Here is an 18,699-nt window from a genome sequence, read left to right on the forward strand (position 1 = left end):
CTACGTTTCGTTTTAATCTTTAGTTGCATAATTTCATATCCCCCTATGTAAAATGACACGATTTATGTAATGGCTTTTCGAAATCTCAAAGCCTCCTTGTTTAACTCACCCTATTTCCTTAACAATATTTATTACCCATTTGTTTATGTTACATGCGCGGAAATAAATCAAAAGAAACCGTCCCTCTTGGCAACTCATCATTATTCTATTGTCATCAAAGAAATTGATCAACTATTGTTATTATTATTTTTGTCTGCAGGTTATTCTATAAATATCGGTCGTGAATGAATATCATGATTGTGACAATTAATGCCGTTTCTACTGCGAATAACAATTAAAAGGATCGAAAATAAATTGAACGTCCAGACTGAAGTGATCAGCGTTAAGTGAAAGAATACACGAGTAAATAATGAAGAAGAAAAAAGAAAACCTCGGATAATTACGAGTGACATTTTACAATTTTGGCAAAGGCCCAAAAGTTTTCTGCGCATTATGATAATTTTAAACAATTTTCTCTGTTTGATTCTATTTCAACTTTCCACTGCTGCGTAGGATACGTTTTGAAAAGTTTCACGGTCGTTCTTCAGTAATTTAGGTAATAGGTAAACCCACAATTTAGCCGGTACCCAAAAATTCTTGTAGCGCAAGTCAGATATTTTATTGTCATATATAAATATCGTTGAGACAATGAGCGCAAGACGGGATTAAAGAAAGAGAAAAAGAAATATCCCTGTAGGCGGACAGTGCAATTTGCTAGATTGTAAACGAAGGTTGGTTATCACAATGAACGACAAATTTGGAGAGATTTTTAAATTGCGCCCACATCAATTTAAATTCAAATAACCGTAGCTTCTCTACTTCTTTATACATTAATTTACCACTTAACCAACAATCGGCTGAAGAATAACTGGGCAAGATATACGATCACGCGGAGAGAAGAGCTATAAAAGAGATCTTGATCATCGCGATTATGACCGAAGTCTGGGCGAGAAGAAATTCCAAATTTTAAATACATTATTACAGCAACACATTACTCCACATTACCAAACATTATTTCAACTCGGATCGGCTTATCGGTAATGCCTAGTTGGTCGATCCTCGATTTAGCACATCCCATACCGCATTATATCACGAATCAATCGAACATTTTTTACAAGCGAGAACGAACTGGGAGCGATGGAATGAAAGAGGAGAAGAAAGGAGGAAAAAGAAGCAACGGTTTCAAAAAATTCGTCTAACATTATATCATTTTTGTTTTTATACTCCACTTAAACAGATCTTAGACACTTGAGTTCAGGCAAGCAACTGTGAACAGCCGCTATCTCTGGCTGTGATCGAATTAGAGTTGCAAAATATTGCTATTGCATGCAGAGTTACCCGTGATGTATAGGTATGAAACTTCGTCTGACTATTCGCTACGCATACATGTTCAAAACTACACGTGAGCAGATTGTCATGTCATGTATGTGCATTGAGAAACGGTATATTGTAGTAATAAGATGTCACGTTGCGGACATAATACAACATGAATCTAAATTGAATGATGGACAAAATTGTTTATCATTTTTTTTTTTTTAAACGTATTCAGTATTGACATTATTTTGCAAGATGCTGAATGACAGAGTTTTCACTTCGCAAGACTTGCAAAATTCTCAATAAATCAAAGGATGATCTAGACTTTGCACAAGTTGCAAGGGTTGCGGTTTTCATGAATGGTACAGAAAAAAACAGGCTACAAAACTACTCTTAAGATGAAATACGACTCGCCAGAGATAGTAAAACTTTCCGTTGTCACCAGATGGTGGCTGGTTCCGATATACTGGTTACAAATATCGAAGAAATGAGCTCGCGCGAAAATACGTCCTCACGTATAATGAGCCACTGAAAAATTTGGAAATAAGATCAAACCAAGTTTTATAACTTTACACGAGACGACTCTCCAGCATGTACGTATCGCAGTTTCCATTCACCGGATGCAAAAGTGAAAAAGGTACGAAAGATGCGTTATAATTTAAAGGCCCTACGACGGCTCTGCAAAACTCGAGTTGGCGGTCTGGCCATCAGTTGTCCCTGGTTATAAGGTACGACACAACAGCAACAGCAACAGCAGCAGCAGGGTGGTACGAATATAGACCTACTCTCAGCGTCGTTGAGAAAAGCGATAGTATATCTCGCTCCTCGTGTTAGTAGAGGAGCCATACGACGGTTGGTGGCAACTGGTATAACTGCCAAAACCCAAAAGCCAAAACCTCGTCTCTGTGTCCAAGATATTTTTCTATTTATAAAATAGCCCCAACGTCTCGCCACCACGCTTAGTAGATGTCGACGATGCCGGTAGTAAAATTTTTTTACTTTCCAATAACACGTGTTTGTTAATGTTTCTTTATTTCGAAGGAAAATAAGAACCGTTTGACCATGATTTTCCCCTGATTAATTAGTCTCCAATCACCGTATATCCATTCGTTCAGGACTCACTCGCTTTCCTTGTACAATATTATCATCCTTTCCTTTCCTTATCGAACCAAACCAAGTCACGCTGCGCCGAAACAGCGAACGATGATCTAGTAAACCGTAAAGCAGAGTAGTGACGAAGGTGATATGTATTCAAATTCTCCCAAGAGGTGAGGCTAGAGATTTCCCGAAAGCAATTAGCCACAGGCTAATTTTGAAGCCTAGCAATATAATACTGTCGCTAAGGTGCATGAGACTAGGGCGAATGGCGTGGCAGAGTGTCGCGAGTCTGCAGAGAAGGTACAGAGATAAGACATAAGCATACATAGATATATAACCGAGACGAAGACAGTCTGCCACGACGGCACATGGTACGTACATAGATGCGGTAAAACAAAAAACAAAAAAAAAAAAAAAAAAAAAACGAAGAGGGTACACCTAGTAGGTATACCGAAGAGACGAGTCTCCTTCGCCACCGCTTAAATGTGTCATCTATAAATAATACTCAGCTCTCTGCGAGCCAATAGACTGCAACTATATCCCTGCAGTATACGTGCAGTTGCACACACGCGCATAATTGCTTCAACACGTTAGTGCATCATGGTGTTTCAGAAAAAAATAATTAGGAATTTACAAATTAAAAGATGAGCGTTTTAAACTTTGTGGAAGATCGCGTTCGGTTGATTTTCCACTATTTGACATTTTTTTTTAAAATTTATCAAGTATCGTGGACAAATTTTTTATTTCATTGCTTACATCAATCATAGTATCAATTTATAATCGCAAATAAGAAATACACTTGATATATTAAGTCTCGGGTTGCTGTTTTGACAATTGTATCCGACGACGAGTTTTTCTTCATTAATTCAATCTCATAAAATAGTTATAATTTAATATGAACTTTTAATTAAGGAGAATAAGATTATGTTTGATATATTATTGTGTCATGGATCGTGAAAAAAAAAATAATAATTGAAGTGCTGCAACGTATTTCTTTATAAATTCAAAAAAATATCTTGCACTAACGTAGAACGTTCATCTTTTAACAGAATCCTTCTTCAGACCTAATCAAACGTTTTAGGGAATGCCACGGTGGAAGATCCTAAATTATTATTTTCTGAAACACCGTAATGTACATGCAACAGGTAAAACAACACACTAGCGTCTGTACCAGCGGAGATTGGTGAAACACCACGCGAGTTCGAATTTTCTACGGGAACAATCTTAAGAGGACAATTGCGTATTTCTGAAAGTTCGAGGCAACCGATAAGAAAATACACATTCCCGCTTCCTTAAAAAAAAAAAAAAAAGCTTCACATACATCTTGATTAACGAAATGACATTACTCGATTATAAAGAGTAAAGAAAAAGATTCCTTCGTAATCTGACTTTGCACTAGGGTGTTATAAATCACGATTTCGCACATGCTGTTACGGGAAAAAATCTCTCAGCCATAAAAGAAGTAAATGAATGTAAAAAAAAAAAAAAGAAAAAATTCTACTAGCAAAGTATGGGGTGTTTCTCGGAAGTTCACTGTCTGCGGTGTTATACTACAACCGTGCGTACTATACCATCCAACGTAAATCCTGACATAAATCCTTCTACGCCTGCACCATCTCGCATGGTCTAGATGCGTTAAAACAAACATTTACCGGTATAAGTCTCACTGGTAGTTATACTACAGCTATGTATGGGTTCTACAGTATATTTAGAACGAGATGTTACAGAGAGAGAGAGACAGAGAGAGAGAGAGAGAGGGGCAGAGGTGAAGCACGGGATCACAGACATGCGTGAGATAAGGTTGTTACTCGTTAGTCACATAGGTGGATGCAACTGTGAACTCGGTTTTAAATCCGAAACAATTTTTGCCATCTCATCAATGGAGTAGGTGAGTTACGTATAATGTACGTAGTTTATGGAGTAGTCGATGTTTCATTCAAGTTGTATTTAAAGGGTGGACTACATTTCTGTGGATAAGGAATGAGTCAATAAACGAAAGAAGAAGGTGAAAAGTAATAAAGGTTTTACACCGGACACGAATATTTCCTTTCAATATTCCCGCGACATACGTTGGAATTGCTTGGGGTTCATTCGTCCTCCGGTGACTTGCAATTTTATCGGGTCAAGAATAAATTACCATACACATTGCATCGCGCTGCATGTATACGCGTATATAAAATCGAGGATCACATATCACCCTGAGATCCGTTCGTATAGTCAATAACGAGCCAATTATATTGAATATACGAAGCAATAAGGGTGCGGATGGTTGTTTCATTGTCTCCATCAGACTTCAATTACGCGGCGAGGTCGTGTAAGTCGATAAATGATCTAGATGAGCGACGTTACGTCGAAAAAAAGAGGAAGAGAGAGAGAGAGAGAGAGAGAGAGAGAGAGAGAGAGAGAGAGAGAGAGAGAGAGAGAGAGAGAGAGAGAGAGAGAGAGAGAGAGAGAGAGAGAGAGAGAGGGAGAGAGAGAGCGAAAATAACTTATTTATGTATCAATAATGTCGCCCGACCTTGCATCATCGTTCAACCGTATGCGGAGTTTATCGGTACTTTACACGGAAATCATCAAACACACATAGAAAAAGTGTGGATTCAATACAAGTATCAACGCGTCTTGGGCGCGGGTTAAAATAATAACTTACCATTTATACAAGGAAGCGTGTGATCTATCGTGATATCCTGAAGGGTCAAATTCGTGCTGGAACAAAAAAAAAAAGACACAACCAATTTAATCAACTGCGTTACAAGTGTACAATGGTATCGTAATTTTTCATATCGTATCGTTGTAAAAAAATATTAATGGAAATAGTGCAACTTGAATTTGTATACAATTTTTAAGGATGTAACGGTAAGAAATCCAAGGTAATATCAAGATTAAACCATTTTTGACGCGAAAAAGAAAGATATCTTTTTCTTGCTTCCATCTCAAATTCGTGGAAAAGTCCAAACAATCGAGGAAAACGCGACAAAACAAAATCCCTGCACAGAAAGAAAGAAGGGCCGACCCTTTGAGGGTACCCGCCACAGGAAGCGTATCTCCTGAAAATAGTTTCTGGCCAGAAAAACGTCCGAAAAGTTATTTTCGTAAGCGTGCACCGTGGACTGTAGTGCAGTACCTTGCACAGCACATGTAGATGAAATGAGAATCGCAGCTAAATGTTACCTTCAAAATTTCAAATACAATAATACAAATAAATTACAGTCACGCAAATTTTCGATCCTGCCTTCAATTTCAGGTACGAACACCTATCGCTGCGTTTCTGTACACAGTTCAAACTCAGTTTGAACGAAAATTGGATCTGATAATTGGAACTGTGCTTACAATTAGGGGAAAAGGAATTTTCTTATAGGAGAATATCAACAAAAAAAAAACAAAAACATTGTTTTGCATAGTTCGTAACTGATTTACAGCGGATTCACAATCAGCACAAAATCAACGACACATTATATTTGGAACTAGGAAAGAAATCGGTTTTACATATAAAGATATAACAATTGAAAAATCATTTACAATTAGATTACCGTTCAATCTTCGAGTTTCAATCGTTGCAACGGTAGGAAAATTGCTAAGAGAGCGAAGACGGTATGGAATAAACTGAAAGTTAAGGCTGGTACGTGAGGAAGGAAGGAATTAATCGAGTGTCGTAAATTTGGCTCTAATGCGCTTTCGATGGAAAACAAGACTGAAGAAATGCGGAAACGCTTTGATCATACCGTTGGAAAGGAAACCCTTTTCTACGACTTTTTCACACGGTGCTCAACGCGCACGAAAAACAAAAATACCCATCCAAACCTACACGAATACACACGATAGGGAGAAACGACGAGAGATTGCCGGAGGAGCATAATCGCGTGTCATGTGTATAATACGAGGATACTCATTCGTGTCAGAGAGCAGATACGGACGTATAAAAGGAGGCGGAATAGCCCGTTGATGGCCGACGATATCGTGGTCATTTATCAAACACGATAGCCAACAACAAACACCCTCCTGTAAGGAAGGAAGTCGGTGTAACAGCCAGCAATAGCCAGAACTGCAGGCTGGGAAGTCGAGGCTTGGAATGATCTGTGTGATCGATCAAGTCTAGCACTAGGAGCAATTTCACCGTAAAAGTTACTAACCCTTTGAGTCATAGCGGTAAGTATCCTTACCACCTATTTTATATCCATTTTTTGTATTTTCTGAGAACTTTGAAAACATAATTCTTTGCGGTTTCATGCTATTTCTGACAGTACACTAATAGCTTAGTAGTATATAATAGCTTTTCAATACTCGAGAGTAATTATTGCGATATAATGTGAGTTATTGTTGCTGGAAAGAAATTGATTGAAAAAAATCGTGAAAATTGAAGGAATAATACATTTCCGCGAAAGTTACCCCTCTACACATATGTATGTATGTTTTACACAAATTATTATTTTTCTGGGTCGCTGATTACGATTCTGAAATCAGATTTTGAAAATTCAGTGTAGCGAATTCAATAAGCGAATCCGCAAACCCCTGCATAGAGTTTTTTGTACCAGATTCGATCAAGTTTCAAATTTTTGTCCGGCATATTCAATTTTTGAAATCTGATTTCAGATTCGTAATCAGCGATCCCAAGAAAACTATAGACTACTAACTTGTTAAAAAAAAATTGACACAGCACAATAACGTGTAACTCAAAGCATTAACCAGATGTCATCATCATTACTGTGAAATTAATCACGGGTCAAACGGAAGGCCTCCTCTTTCATTTAGATTGTAAAAATTTTCTTCACCTACTGCATTTTGAATACGTATTTTGAAAAACGGGAGATTCTTTCCTTCGTGTAAAAAAGGGCCAGAGGCACAGTTTTTTCGTGTGAAATTATACCTGAAGTAAGACAGATATAACCGTGCAGCCTCTCTCCGTGCCAAAAAGCATCGCGCAAGCTCGAGAAAAGCCAACTGCGTGACTGGTTGGCTGGACCCTCTCGACATAGGCGGTATTATAAACGCGTAAACAAATGGATGAGATTTATTAACGCCAGGTAGAATCAGAGGAGATTTTTCATCAACAGATTTCGAACTAATAAACAATCGCACCCTTTTCTGAAACACATATACATATTATATACGTGTATATACATATCCGAAGCGATGCAAAAAGAAAGAAGAAAAAGAAAAGCGATAAACGAAGATGGAATCTCGTTAGATTATACAAGCGGAATAATTGGCTAAAAACGAGGTTAAATCAACGCCGGTTTTACCCTCAACTGCAGACTGTGACGATTAAAACTGAAAATATCCCGCCGTTTCAAGCTTGAAATAATTTCGTTACGATAGCGGTGGAAAGCTCGCTTCTCAAGCTGATACAGATGCAGCTATGCAGATGCCGCGCTAGACGCATCGGCGACACGTGATAGCTTTGAAGGTGAAGGGAAAGAGATGGGAAATAAAAAAAATCGTTGAACGCATTCGAGCTCGTTCGTTTCCTACACGTATTAATATTATACGCAGCGCAATTTGCGCATACAGAGGGCCCTTTTATCGCCCGCTTTCATTTTCGATTTTACGAAAACAAAGTATACGACTGTATACCTATTCCCTATAGGTGTACTACTGCCCTGGCGATTGGCCAGGTTAATTTTGACGCGTTAAAAAATTGGAAACCTGCCAGAAACGTAAACCTACGGTTATACGTATACATAGGTATAATTATATAGTGGAGTTTACTACACGAGCAAGATATTGTGAAACAAGAGGAAGTGATTAATTTTTCTTTACATGAAAACGAGAAAACCCAAATGATATAGGGGAATTTTTTTTTGTATTTATTTTTTCCTTTTAATAAACTACTAATCGCGTTTCGCAACATCGGGAACGGGATCAACTCTGTTTCTCAAACTTCTAACAGCAGCTGCGCGTAGAGAAGATGGAGGAAAAATTTTTCTCTCTGTATTTCTATATCTCGAATTGTTGTGTGGTTGAAAATTTTATTGCAAAATCTATTCGTGGAAGCTGTATAAATGACTTGTTGAGTCGTAGCCGTGTGTTTTCGGTGCTTAATTCGAAATTTGTAAACACTGAGACCCAGCTGACGTAATTCCAACACTCGGTCGTCTAACAATAACGGTTGTTTTAATTATTTATTGTACCAGTGAAAACAGCAGCAGTACGACCGTACGATCTTTGTAAATAAACGAATGGAAATAAGATGGGCAGAAAAAGTTTGACCCCCCGTTATGTCAACGTGCGGATGACGATGACGACGATGCCTGATCGTAAGTCAGCGCGAGTAAACATAGGAACCATAGAAATGATCGAGCTATCGGCATAAGTCAAAATAGATGTACGTAAAAAATGGGCAAGAGGAAGGGTGTGGAAATTTTCGCGGTGAAGCAAAGATAATTAATTATAGGGCATGGACGTGGCGGAGTGCAGGGAAAACTCTCACTTCGTTTTAATCCCTTCCCAATCGAGAGTTCTGAGAAACTTCCTCCGGTTCTATTTAGGTGAGCATCGGCAGCGACGAGATACTAAAAGACACACGGGGGCGCCGCGACGCTCGGAAACCGAAAATAGAAACAGACACCAACAGACGAGGAACCTTCGTATAGTAAAACGTCCGCCTGACAAACGTGCTTTTGAAAAATTGAGTAAATACAAAAATTGTGAACAACGATTATTACAAACATCATACGAAACAATAAATACGAATCGACGATGTTGTTTCGATCTTCGGACACGTTTAAGGGTTCGTTACTTCACTCGAGGTTTGTCAACGTAACGAGTTATAACTTTGAAAAATTATCACGGCAAAATTGTACGGTTTCAGTTATGCAGATTGTAATTTTATGCTCTAGATAGATGAAAAAAATATTCAATGATTTCAATAAACGTTTCGATTTTTTATAGGGAATTTATGATTAATTCAAGATTGTTATGTATACGAAAGTAACCAACAAACTTACCATTCGGAAAATATTTAGACGTAATTTGCATCGATTAACAGAGGAAATTGTAATTGTGAGGTTTTAGTCACCAAAGTTTATGTTAACGAAACGTTGTAAACAAAAAAAGAAACTACTTTAAAACTTTACGTTGGCTCCGAATGGTTCAAGTTTGCAAAATATTAATCTATTTTGCTTTATTATGGTTGATAGAATGTCAAAGGATCGTAAAATTACGGAATATCGAACTATTTTACGAACTTCTACATCCTCGTTAATTTTCAACCAAGCTTTTAGCATCCCGATTGGGCGATAAAAGTATTTCATGTAAATTTCCTTTTTCTCAACGATGAAAATACACAACCCTGGACGACAAATTGAACATAGAGACCAACGATTAACCAGGAAGCGTTCGACGAGTTGACGCTATACTAGCATTTTCCTTATTGTTCAGCTGAAAGATTCACGAACGATAATTGTCTCTGACTACGGAGAAACAAACTGCAGTCTAACCAGGAAGAGATATGCAAGAGAGAGCGTTTCTTGGCTTCTGATGAATCTTGTCCCAACGTCGGATCCCAGCCAAGTTTCAACGAATATAAAGGACCGACCGTTGATGCAAGCCAGCAACCAGCAATGATCGTTTATATCAAAACGCATAGTTTGCTCTTTGTGCTCGTTAAATCCTGCCTCTGAATTTCCGGATCGCCGTACATCACATACGTATCATGCTAATGATGTCCTTCGTCGGTGATTGAATCTCTTAAAATGGAAAAATACCGGAGATCCGTGATCACACATAATAATCGGGTGTTCAAAGAGGTCGTAAAAATGAAGTATTGAAATTGCAAAATATATTTCGCAGCTATAGTGGCAAGTGTTGAAATCTCAAATTACCGAAACGTAAAACACCGAAAATTTATTGAAAAAATAATCTGGCGATATCTCTCATCACGCCTAACGAGTAATTCGAGTTAATCCATGTTCATTCATGGTCCGGAACAATTTTAAAATCGACAACTCAATTCACTACTTATCATATACTAATTGTAAGCGAAAGAGTAAAAGTCGACGATGTTCGCACATCCCTCGCATCCGATCTTTTTGCTTAGTCTTAGTTCGACATTCGAACATTGATTTTAACCACTTATATATATATATATACAATGTTCAGAACCCTCGTGCTCTTCACTCCCGATATATGCGACCCACCCAAAATCACCATCCAGTAACATCCAAGCTTATTAAAATAAGCGTGAGTCGAATATTGACGGTTACTTATACTAACAATGAGTATAAAACGTATATAACAAGAATCGCGTATCGCTGAGATCAAAACAAAAAATCGGGCATTGATTTTCGGCGAAACCTCCAGAGACGTGTAACGTATCATTGTGTAAATATTGAGCTGAGTTGCGATGCGTCTTAATTCCGAGTAATCGACGCCAGTGTAATGATGAAAAGACGTATTTGTGTTTCGGTTACCCCCGAAAAAAAAATGTTTAGCCTTGTTCCGTCACTAACCAAGCTTGATACAGCGTGTAACGCGATCTCTCGCATCACAATTGGCGATTTTTTAACGATCCGATAATTTATCTCGCGAACTGTCGTCAAACGATACTGCGATGAACTTATGTAATTAGAATCGATAAGACAGGCATATGACGTTGAGGGATCAACCGAGAAACGTTTAAATCTAACCTCATCGCGCATGCGAATACAAAGAAACGTAACAAAAAATAAAAAAAAAAGAAGCGAAAATTCAATTGGTTTCACAAAATAATCAGCAGAGTTAGAAAAAAAAAAAACAAAGACGTGTGAAATGTCGGAGCAGAGCAGCTGGGAGAAATTGGTCCATCGCTCCCTCCTCCCCGCATCAACTCTCCTTGGCAAGTATTGATCTGGGTCTCTACTCTACTCTGCTCTGCTCTGCTCTGCTTTACTCTGCTCTGTTTTTGCTCCGAGCCTCTTTCTGCGCGTACGTCAATGACGTCACGTTATCTTACGTCACCGTCGCGCTGTAGTATTACAGGTATATGTATTGAATACGTGTGATAAACGAAGAAACGAATTTCGCTACACGATATCTGATCTTTTCGAATATTTTATCCCGAGTTCCATGCCCCGGAACTTATCTTGATTCACCGATTACGAGCAAGTGACAAGAGCTACGTGGAAATGATTTAAAAAGAAGAGATGGATGAGAAATTTATTTTTCAACGAAACAATTCTATTCCTTGTCGTAACACCAATTTATCATCGTGTAGTTAATTCGTCGGTCTGATTTCAATTGTAAGCCTATTCGATTCATCGGGAAAGTATTGCCTCTGTAATGTAGAAGCAAACTGTGGGAAATTTTGCCGTGAAATAATTTCAATAATATGCTGATGAGCAACAGTATCGCATCGAGAGATTTGTTTCTCTTTTCATACGACGAAGGATTCTTTGTGATATCGAGTACATGTAAAAAGACGTGACGAAATACGTGTGTTTCGTTTGAAAATGCGTTCATCGAGCAAGCAATTATATCGTAAAACGTTAATGAAGAGGGACGTGAGAACCCGACAAGTTCCAAGTATCGAAAATCCTGCCAAAAATATTTCAAGCTTACGAGTTACTAAAATTCACTTCCGATAAACAATTTCGCGTGTCTCGCCGTCACGTTCTTTGCAATAATCGACTGTCATTGCAGTGGGGTAAAAGATTGAGTTTCGGGTTCTGAATCATCACGGTGAGTAAGTGCATTGAAGCTAGACACAGGGTGTCAGAAATGCGTCGACACGTTGATCGAATAAGGATTTCCAACTCCTACCTAAGTATACAATAGAATTGGGTGAAAATTCGGTGAATAGAAAACGCCACACAACAACAACAACAACAACATTTTCGTCAATGTCCTGCACGCGCCTTCGAATACAGGATGTAGAAAATAATACGTGATTACCTATTAATGTATAATTAAGGGGAACAGACGACGACGATGACCGTCGTAAATCAGTAAAATTCCAACAAGGTAAACGTTTGTCAGTTTAGATAAGGCGTTCCTGTGTACACGTGCGGAAGAAACTTCAGGGAATACTTATGCATCATGATTCACTTTTAACGATGAAACAACACCACACCTCGCCAGGCGGTTTGACAACGAGCTAATCAACGTGCCAGATTACCGACAAAAATTCAACGGTTCTTCCTTAAAAGCCAGATAGAATCCAAAGCGTAATTCCGTCAGACAAGAGATGTGTTATGTTTTTTTGATTTGGGATATAAGGAGGGTTAAAACATTCCAATTTGTACGCAGACGGGATTTTTAGCGGATAAAAATGCGTAGCTACGGTTATTTTCGACCGGGGCTGTCCAATTTTCATCGGTCCCTGACATCGCTGCGACGTTTTACATCACGTATGCATAAAGCAGATTCCGACATAGAGAACGCGGACTGTGCAGAAGGAATACGTCGCAGTTGTAACAGTAAATTACAGGCGTAGGAGGCTCAGCATTAATTAACCAGCTGTTAACTGCGTTAAATGCCTGTTATAAACAATTACCTTCTGCTTCTCTTCTCACTCTGCGCAACTTTTACGGTCACACGTTCGTGTCACATGTTCGCGCACATATTCAAGGGTGGATGAGTATAACTCCGCTTTGTTTATATCGTCATAGGGTATCATCGGATCACGATGTGACGGAGATGATTCGATCAGGAGATGAATGTCGAAATTGGAGAAAATCCACACGATATCCCCTTTCGGTCATACATTTTTCCACTCAATATTTTCGCCTCGATTTCGTTACTCGTGGGTTTTTGGGCTCGCTGATCGCGAATCCGTAGTCGGAATTTGATAATTTCCAACTTTTATTTTTTTTTTTGTTACGTTCATATTTCAATAGTCATACGAAGTAACGAAGATCATTTGAAGTTGTAAGTAAAAAAAAATTCGCGTCAAAGATTGAAACGTTTCTTCGTCGCTGTAGTACCGAAGCGAAACCCGTGATAAAATTGGCCGAATGATGATACCCCAAATGATTTCCTTTATCAACAGCGTTATCTTACCTTCGAAATGGGCTGTGAGAACTACCCCAGATACTGGTTCTCGGTGGAGAGGTAGCACTCTGCGACTGGGAATTGTACGTTGAGTATCCATTGAGAAACGACATCTTCCTTCTTTGGTTAAAGCGCGTAGCAGTTTGAAATTCAAAAAAATAAATAAAAAAAAAAAAGAAACAAAACTATGTATATATGTTTGTATTTTTTTCACAGTGTGAGTTTGTTTCGTTGTTCCCCGATCACGCGTGGATGAGTATATAGTTTTGTCTTTAATACTGTTCCAAGTATCTCCTCGTATCAATAGTCAATTATCATTAATAACAAGAAATATATATATACGTATATATATACACATACGTTGTTTGGTTACATAATATTATAGTGTATATTTTTTGGCTTCACTGCAGTCTTTGGCACTAAGTATCAGACTTTATTATTTATACTGTATTTTATTATACATACGCTTCAAACAACTCGGATGATAACAATGTATTAAAATATTACTTTACTTATAAAAGGATATTAAGGTTCTATTTTTTGTTTTTTGTTTCAAAACCTGTTTTGTCACGATTAAGTATTACGCATTTATATCCAACTTTAATCATCCAACCACTTTCGGTTAATATTATTAGTACAGATTGAGAACCGAGGAAAAAATGTTCATATAGTTCAATTCAGTTCACGACCAATCAATGCAATTGTTAAGATCACTTGCCGGTGTTAAAATCAATTTATCAGTTAAATTCCGTGTTAAGAAAGTTTAAAGCTTGTTGTACGCACTAATGGATATTTTATAAAATTACGGAACAGAGGTCGAAGCTTAAGTTATATTCAAACAATTGTCCGGGGGTCAGATTGACGTCTGTCCAATTTTGTTTGTCAGACAAAGTATATAGACGTTTACGAAGGCGGATATTATCCTTGTCAGGATTATCACAAAATATGGTTAACAAACGAACTAACGTGCAGGCATGCACGTTGCGTAAAACACACGATGAGTCTATTTTTCTTAAGATAAAAAACTTCAACAAGCAGAAAGTAGCGGGCAGATATGTCACGACTTTGTCATTGACGTTGTAGAAGCAATTTATTCTTTCTAATCACAGTCTTGAGGAATATGAATCTCTTATTAGCCACAAACGGTCCAATATATCCCATTTTGTCTGCGATTATTTATCCTGTAGTTAAAAACCAACCACAACACTTTAAGGGCCGGACGAAACAGCGAACGCACAGAGTTTTTACCGGAAATAATATTCCGCACCGATCGTTCCTCAAACGCTAATCGTTTGACGTCGTTGCTCGTTCATTTCCATTGAAATTATCGTACTTTTTTCTGTTTTATTTATTACTACAACGAACAGGGTATATTCCGATACGAAATCGACGCGTGTGTGTAACTAACCAAGCACCGACAGAACTACATCCTCACCGCTTACCGTCTCGACGAGAACTGACGAGAACTGACGAGACTGACGAGAACGATGAGCTGACGCTCCGCATTGGTCAGAATGCGCCGTGTCGACGCGCCCCCGGCAATCGGCATGGTTAAATCTGGTTGAAACGGAGAACACTACGCGTGTTTTCTGCAGTCGGAGAAGAAATGACGATTAGGAATAAAGAAGAAAAAAAAAAAAAACACGCTTAGACGTCGATATCCTCCGCTGATCACACTAGTTGTTTATCTCTGTGCAAAAGCGAGAAACAAAATACTCTACACATAGAAGATGAGTAAACTACGTAATGAGGGATAAACTCTAACTCGTACCGCTACCAGGAGTTGTCTTCAATCTGTTTTACTAACAAATTTCCATGCCATTTCGGCATTTTGCGTTTTATTTCCGCGGATCGATAGAGCTGATATAAAACGTTTTGAAAAAACTTTCGAGACGTTTTTTTTTTATTCATTTTTCAAGTTTGATCTGGTAACAGATCAGTTGGGTCCTTGTATACCTGTGTACAAAAGGTGGATTTGGTTACCGTAGAATGATTTAAAAGATGCTACGCTTTTGAGGGGAATGGATTCTCGTGGTGTGGAAAATGACAGGCTGTTTTGAGCACATGACTTTTAACGTCGCTGTTATCGTACATATATTGAGGCCCGCAGTTAGGGAGGCATCGATTAAGACGCGGTGACCTTTGTGCTCTGATTATATTATGCGAGTGTTGAGCTGCAGCGGTTTAAAGAGGATGCGCGCTGCTACAGCGGCTGAACTCGAGCTTGGAAATCGACATCTTCATACTGTACAATTGTACAATGTTGAAATGTAAAAATTGTTTTAGCAAACAGACAAGATATCTGCGGTTTTTGAATCGGCGGAAACGAAAGTCTCAAAAATCAAATCGTGCCGCATTTTTACCGTTACAAACGCAATTCTGCATGGTCCAAAATGGATTGCTCGTATGTATGTGCATCGTGCATACATGTATATGTAAGAAATTTTTTTTCTTTGGTCACAATTTATTTTACAGGGCAATACGTGGTCTAGATTTTACCGAAAGTTGTGCTGTTTTGCATATATCTCTGCCAAAAATTCGATATTCAATTTAAAAAAAAATCCTTTATTCAATCACTAGCTATACTCACCTACTGAGAGAATATAAATCGTTTTTTTATTTCAGCTAAAGCTATCATGAGTTATTCCTGCCACCACGAGTATACTTGTTTTTCCAAAAACCAGTTCTTAACGGCCGAAATTGCAAAATCTTGGCAAGAAAATTCTTTAAAATATTATTCAAATGTTGTTTCTTTACATGCTTCAAATTCGAATAAAATTATTTAGTATATTAAAAAAATAAACTAGAGAAAATATGGCTTTTTTTGCCCTTTAAAACCCATGTTTCCCCTTAAGGGCCACGAAACACTTCCTGTCCCGATTGTCGTGCAAGCGTGCGTATAGACACACTCGCACACACGTATTGGCTGCAAGGCGTTAGAATAAAGGCTAGAAACCAACACGTGCGTTGCATATGTTTATCTTTATAGGAAACGTTGCGCCCACGTTTTTCTCCTCTCAACTCGTGTCGATTATGGCTGCAGTTGCCTGATTTTAACGGCACTCTCTGAACGACACCTGAATGATATAATTAAATAATGATGATATGTACTGAGCTGAAATAGTGTAACGTCGAATTGTTGAAACTGTATTTTAATTTATAATTACACAGTTATGAGAGAAAAAAGAAGGAGTGATGCTTGATTATTTTTGTCATTTTCGTTGCGAACTTCATCATATTGCGATGCCAGTTTGGGTTCCACTTTTAATTTCTCTCCTTTCATTCTGTTGAAGTTCAGGAATTTCTCGGCTTTGCACGTTACTCACTATTTTTAGAGTTCTTTGGTTTCCATGGTATCGCTCGGCAAATTTATTACCCTGACAATTGTTTCCAGAGTAGATATAAATGCCGTATTCGGTATAACACGCGGTGTTGCCAGATTAATGGTGATCTATTATACCTGTACGTAGTAAATTTTCATACCTGCAGGCATAAATTTGTGAACCGGGAAACGAGGTCGTGATTCCCCCTCAGTGGTGGGGGTAGATTTGCATGCAAATCCTCGGACAGGTAAAATCAAGAAGAAATTGACCTCCGTACCATTGCAATAAAATTTGAATACAGTAAAGCGTGGATTATCCGAACTGCGTAGAACCGGGTAACGTTCTACCGTATATTTGTTAAAAACAAATGTAAGTTATATACATGATATGTCGGTAATTTGGACGACAAATATGAAAATTTCTACATGTTACGTGTATCGTTTCTTCTCACTTTTTGTATACATATAGAAAGATAAGGTACAAATCATACGAAAGTTGTCGAATAACAGACGATGAGGGTGGCTCGTTTTATCCACCGATAATTTTTCATTCATGAGTATGAAATTTTATACCAAACCATGGCATATACTTCCGTTACACAGCACGCACCCCTATACTTAAGAAAAAATTGTGAAAGGAGTTTCGTATATCCACTTGATCGTACAAAGAGTTGTGAAGTACGAAAATCTGGGGCGACAAAATCGAAACCTTTCCGAGCTTGCATACAGGATGTAGAGAGTTTTCGAAAAAAGAGAATTTGGTGAAAAAGAATGACTGCTTAGTTAGAATCGGTCTTCCTATATTTTTGAAACAATTCTATCGTCCCTCTTTAATAATACCATCATAGACTGTTGATATATTGTAAATAGGGAAAAATACAGCATACAGCGCCTACGAGAGTTGCAATTCGCACTACACGTGTAGCACGGGACTGCGTAAATCAGGCGCTGAACTTGTGGCACGAAACAAAAACCTTACCCCGAAATAATACAATTATTGGCTGCGTCATATTTCACTTCAGCCTAAGTGCATCGGCAGATCCGGAATTAATTGACTCGTCGCATACAACCGATAGTGTATTTTTATCCCACAGCAATAATGATAATTTATTACAAGTTTTCCGGTGTATTACACACGCTTAACATTAGAACAAAGACTGTGTCAAAATGCTGTGGTTTACCAGTTTCGATCTGACTTTTGGTTACTTATCAAAAGAATCCTGTCTTTATTTACAAGTAACGAACGGGGTGAGTTAAAAATAGCTAAGCTGCCGGCTGCAAGTAAACGAACATTGCAGTCTACTGACGAACGAACCGGTCGGCCAAGCATTGACTGACGCTTCGTACACCCGTGCTCGACTACGTAAATATACACACAAGTAGCGTAGAATAAAGGGTGTAAAACTTACGTCTCAAAATAGTTGATCGATGCCTCTGTATCGTCTGGAGATGTACGAATCATGTTTGAGAAGGTACGTCACTCCTTACGGCATTACTATTCCATTCAAAACACCGATAAAAACTTGACAGAATTCACACGCCCTTACAACCCACTCACAATGCACTCGTCTAACCGAAAATTCTACCGAAACATTTGAAAGATACGTGGTTCGGAATGCAAACATGAGGTCGCTCGCATCGCGATTTCTATTGGTTCTCTCTGTAGGGCATTTTAATAATGGCGACAAAATTCACGGTTACCAACATGCAGGAGTCAGTCGAAGTTGCTATTAAAATTTTCCTCGGGCTCGTTATTTTTAGCCTGTCAAACCTCTTGGCATTCAAATGCATGTATTTAATAATTTGTGGGTTAATTATCCTTTACGTAACTAACTTTTTTTGCAACATGAACATGGTGTAGTCGCTCGAACCTAAAATTTCAAAAGTCCCGCTATTGCATGAAGAAAATTTCACCGAAGTGGTTCACTCGATTATAAGCGCTTTGTGAATTACGTCATCAC

General features: G+C 38.3%; 1 protein-coding gene across 10 annotated transcripts in view; it reads right to left on the bottom strand.

The window, feature by feature from the left end:
- LOC107222380 (centrosomin) overlaps window positions 1-18,323 on the bottom strand; it is a 30,892-nt gene extending 12,569 nt beyond the window's left edge. For 4 of the 10 annotated variants that reach the window (XR_006902919.1, XR_006902918.1, XM_015661725.2 and 1 more), the window contains exons 1-2: window positions 13,426-14,877; window positions 5,102-5,157 (exon numbers count right to left, since the gene is read on the bottom strand). Coding sequence is in view for 6 of the 10 variants with exons in the window: in XM_015661725.2 (XP_015517211.2) it covers window positions 5,102-5,157; window positions 13,426-13,529 (160 nt within the window). In the remaining 4 variants the exon portion in view is untranslated. The other 6 variants (XM_015661727.2, XM_015661726.2, XM_046731958.1 and 3 more) reach the window with 6 other exon arrangements.
- Window positions 18,324-18,699: the final 376 nt, after the last annotated feature.

The sequence above is a fragment of the Neodiprion lecontei genome, chromosome 2, assembly GCF_021901455.1.
Source record: "Neodiprion lecontei isolate iyNeoLeco1 chromosome 2, iyNeoLeco1.1, whole genome shotgun sequence".
NCBI classification, from domain to species: domain Eukaryota; kingdom Metazoa; phylum Arthropoda; class Insecta; order Hymenoptera; family Diprionidae; genus Neodiprion; species Neodiprion lecontei.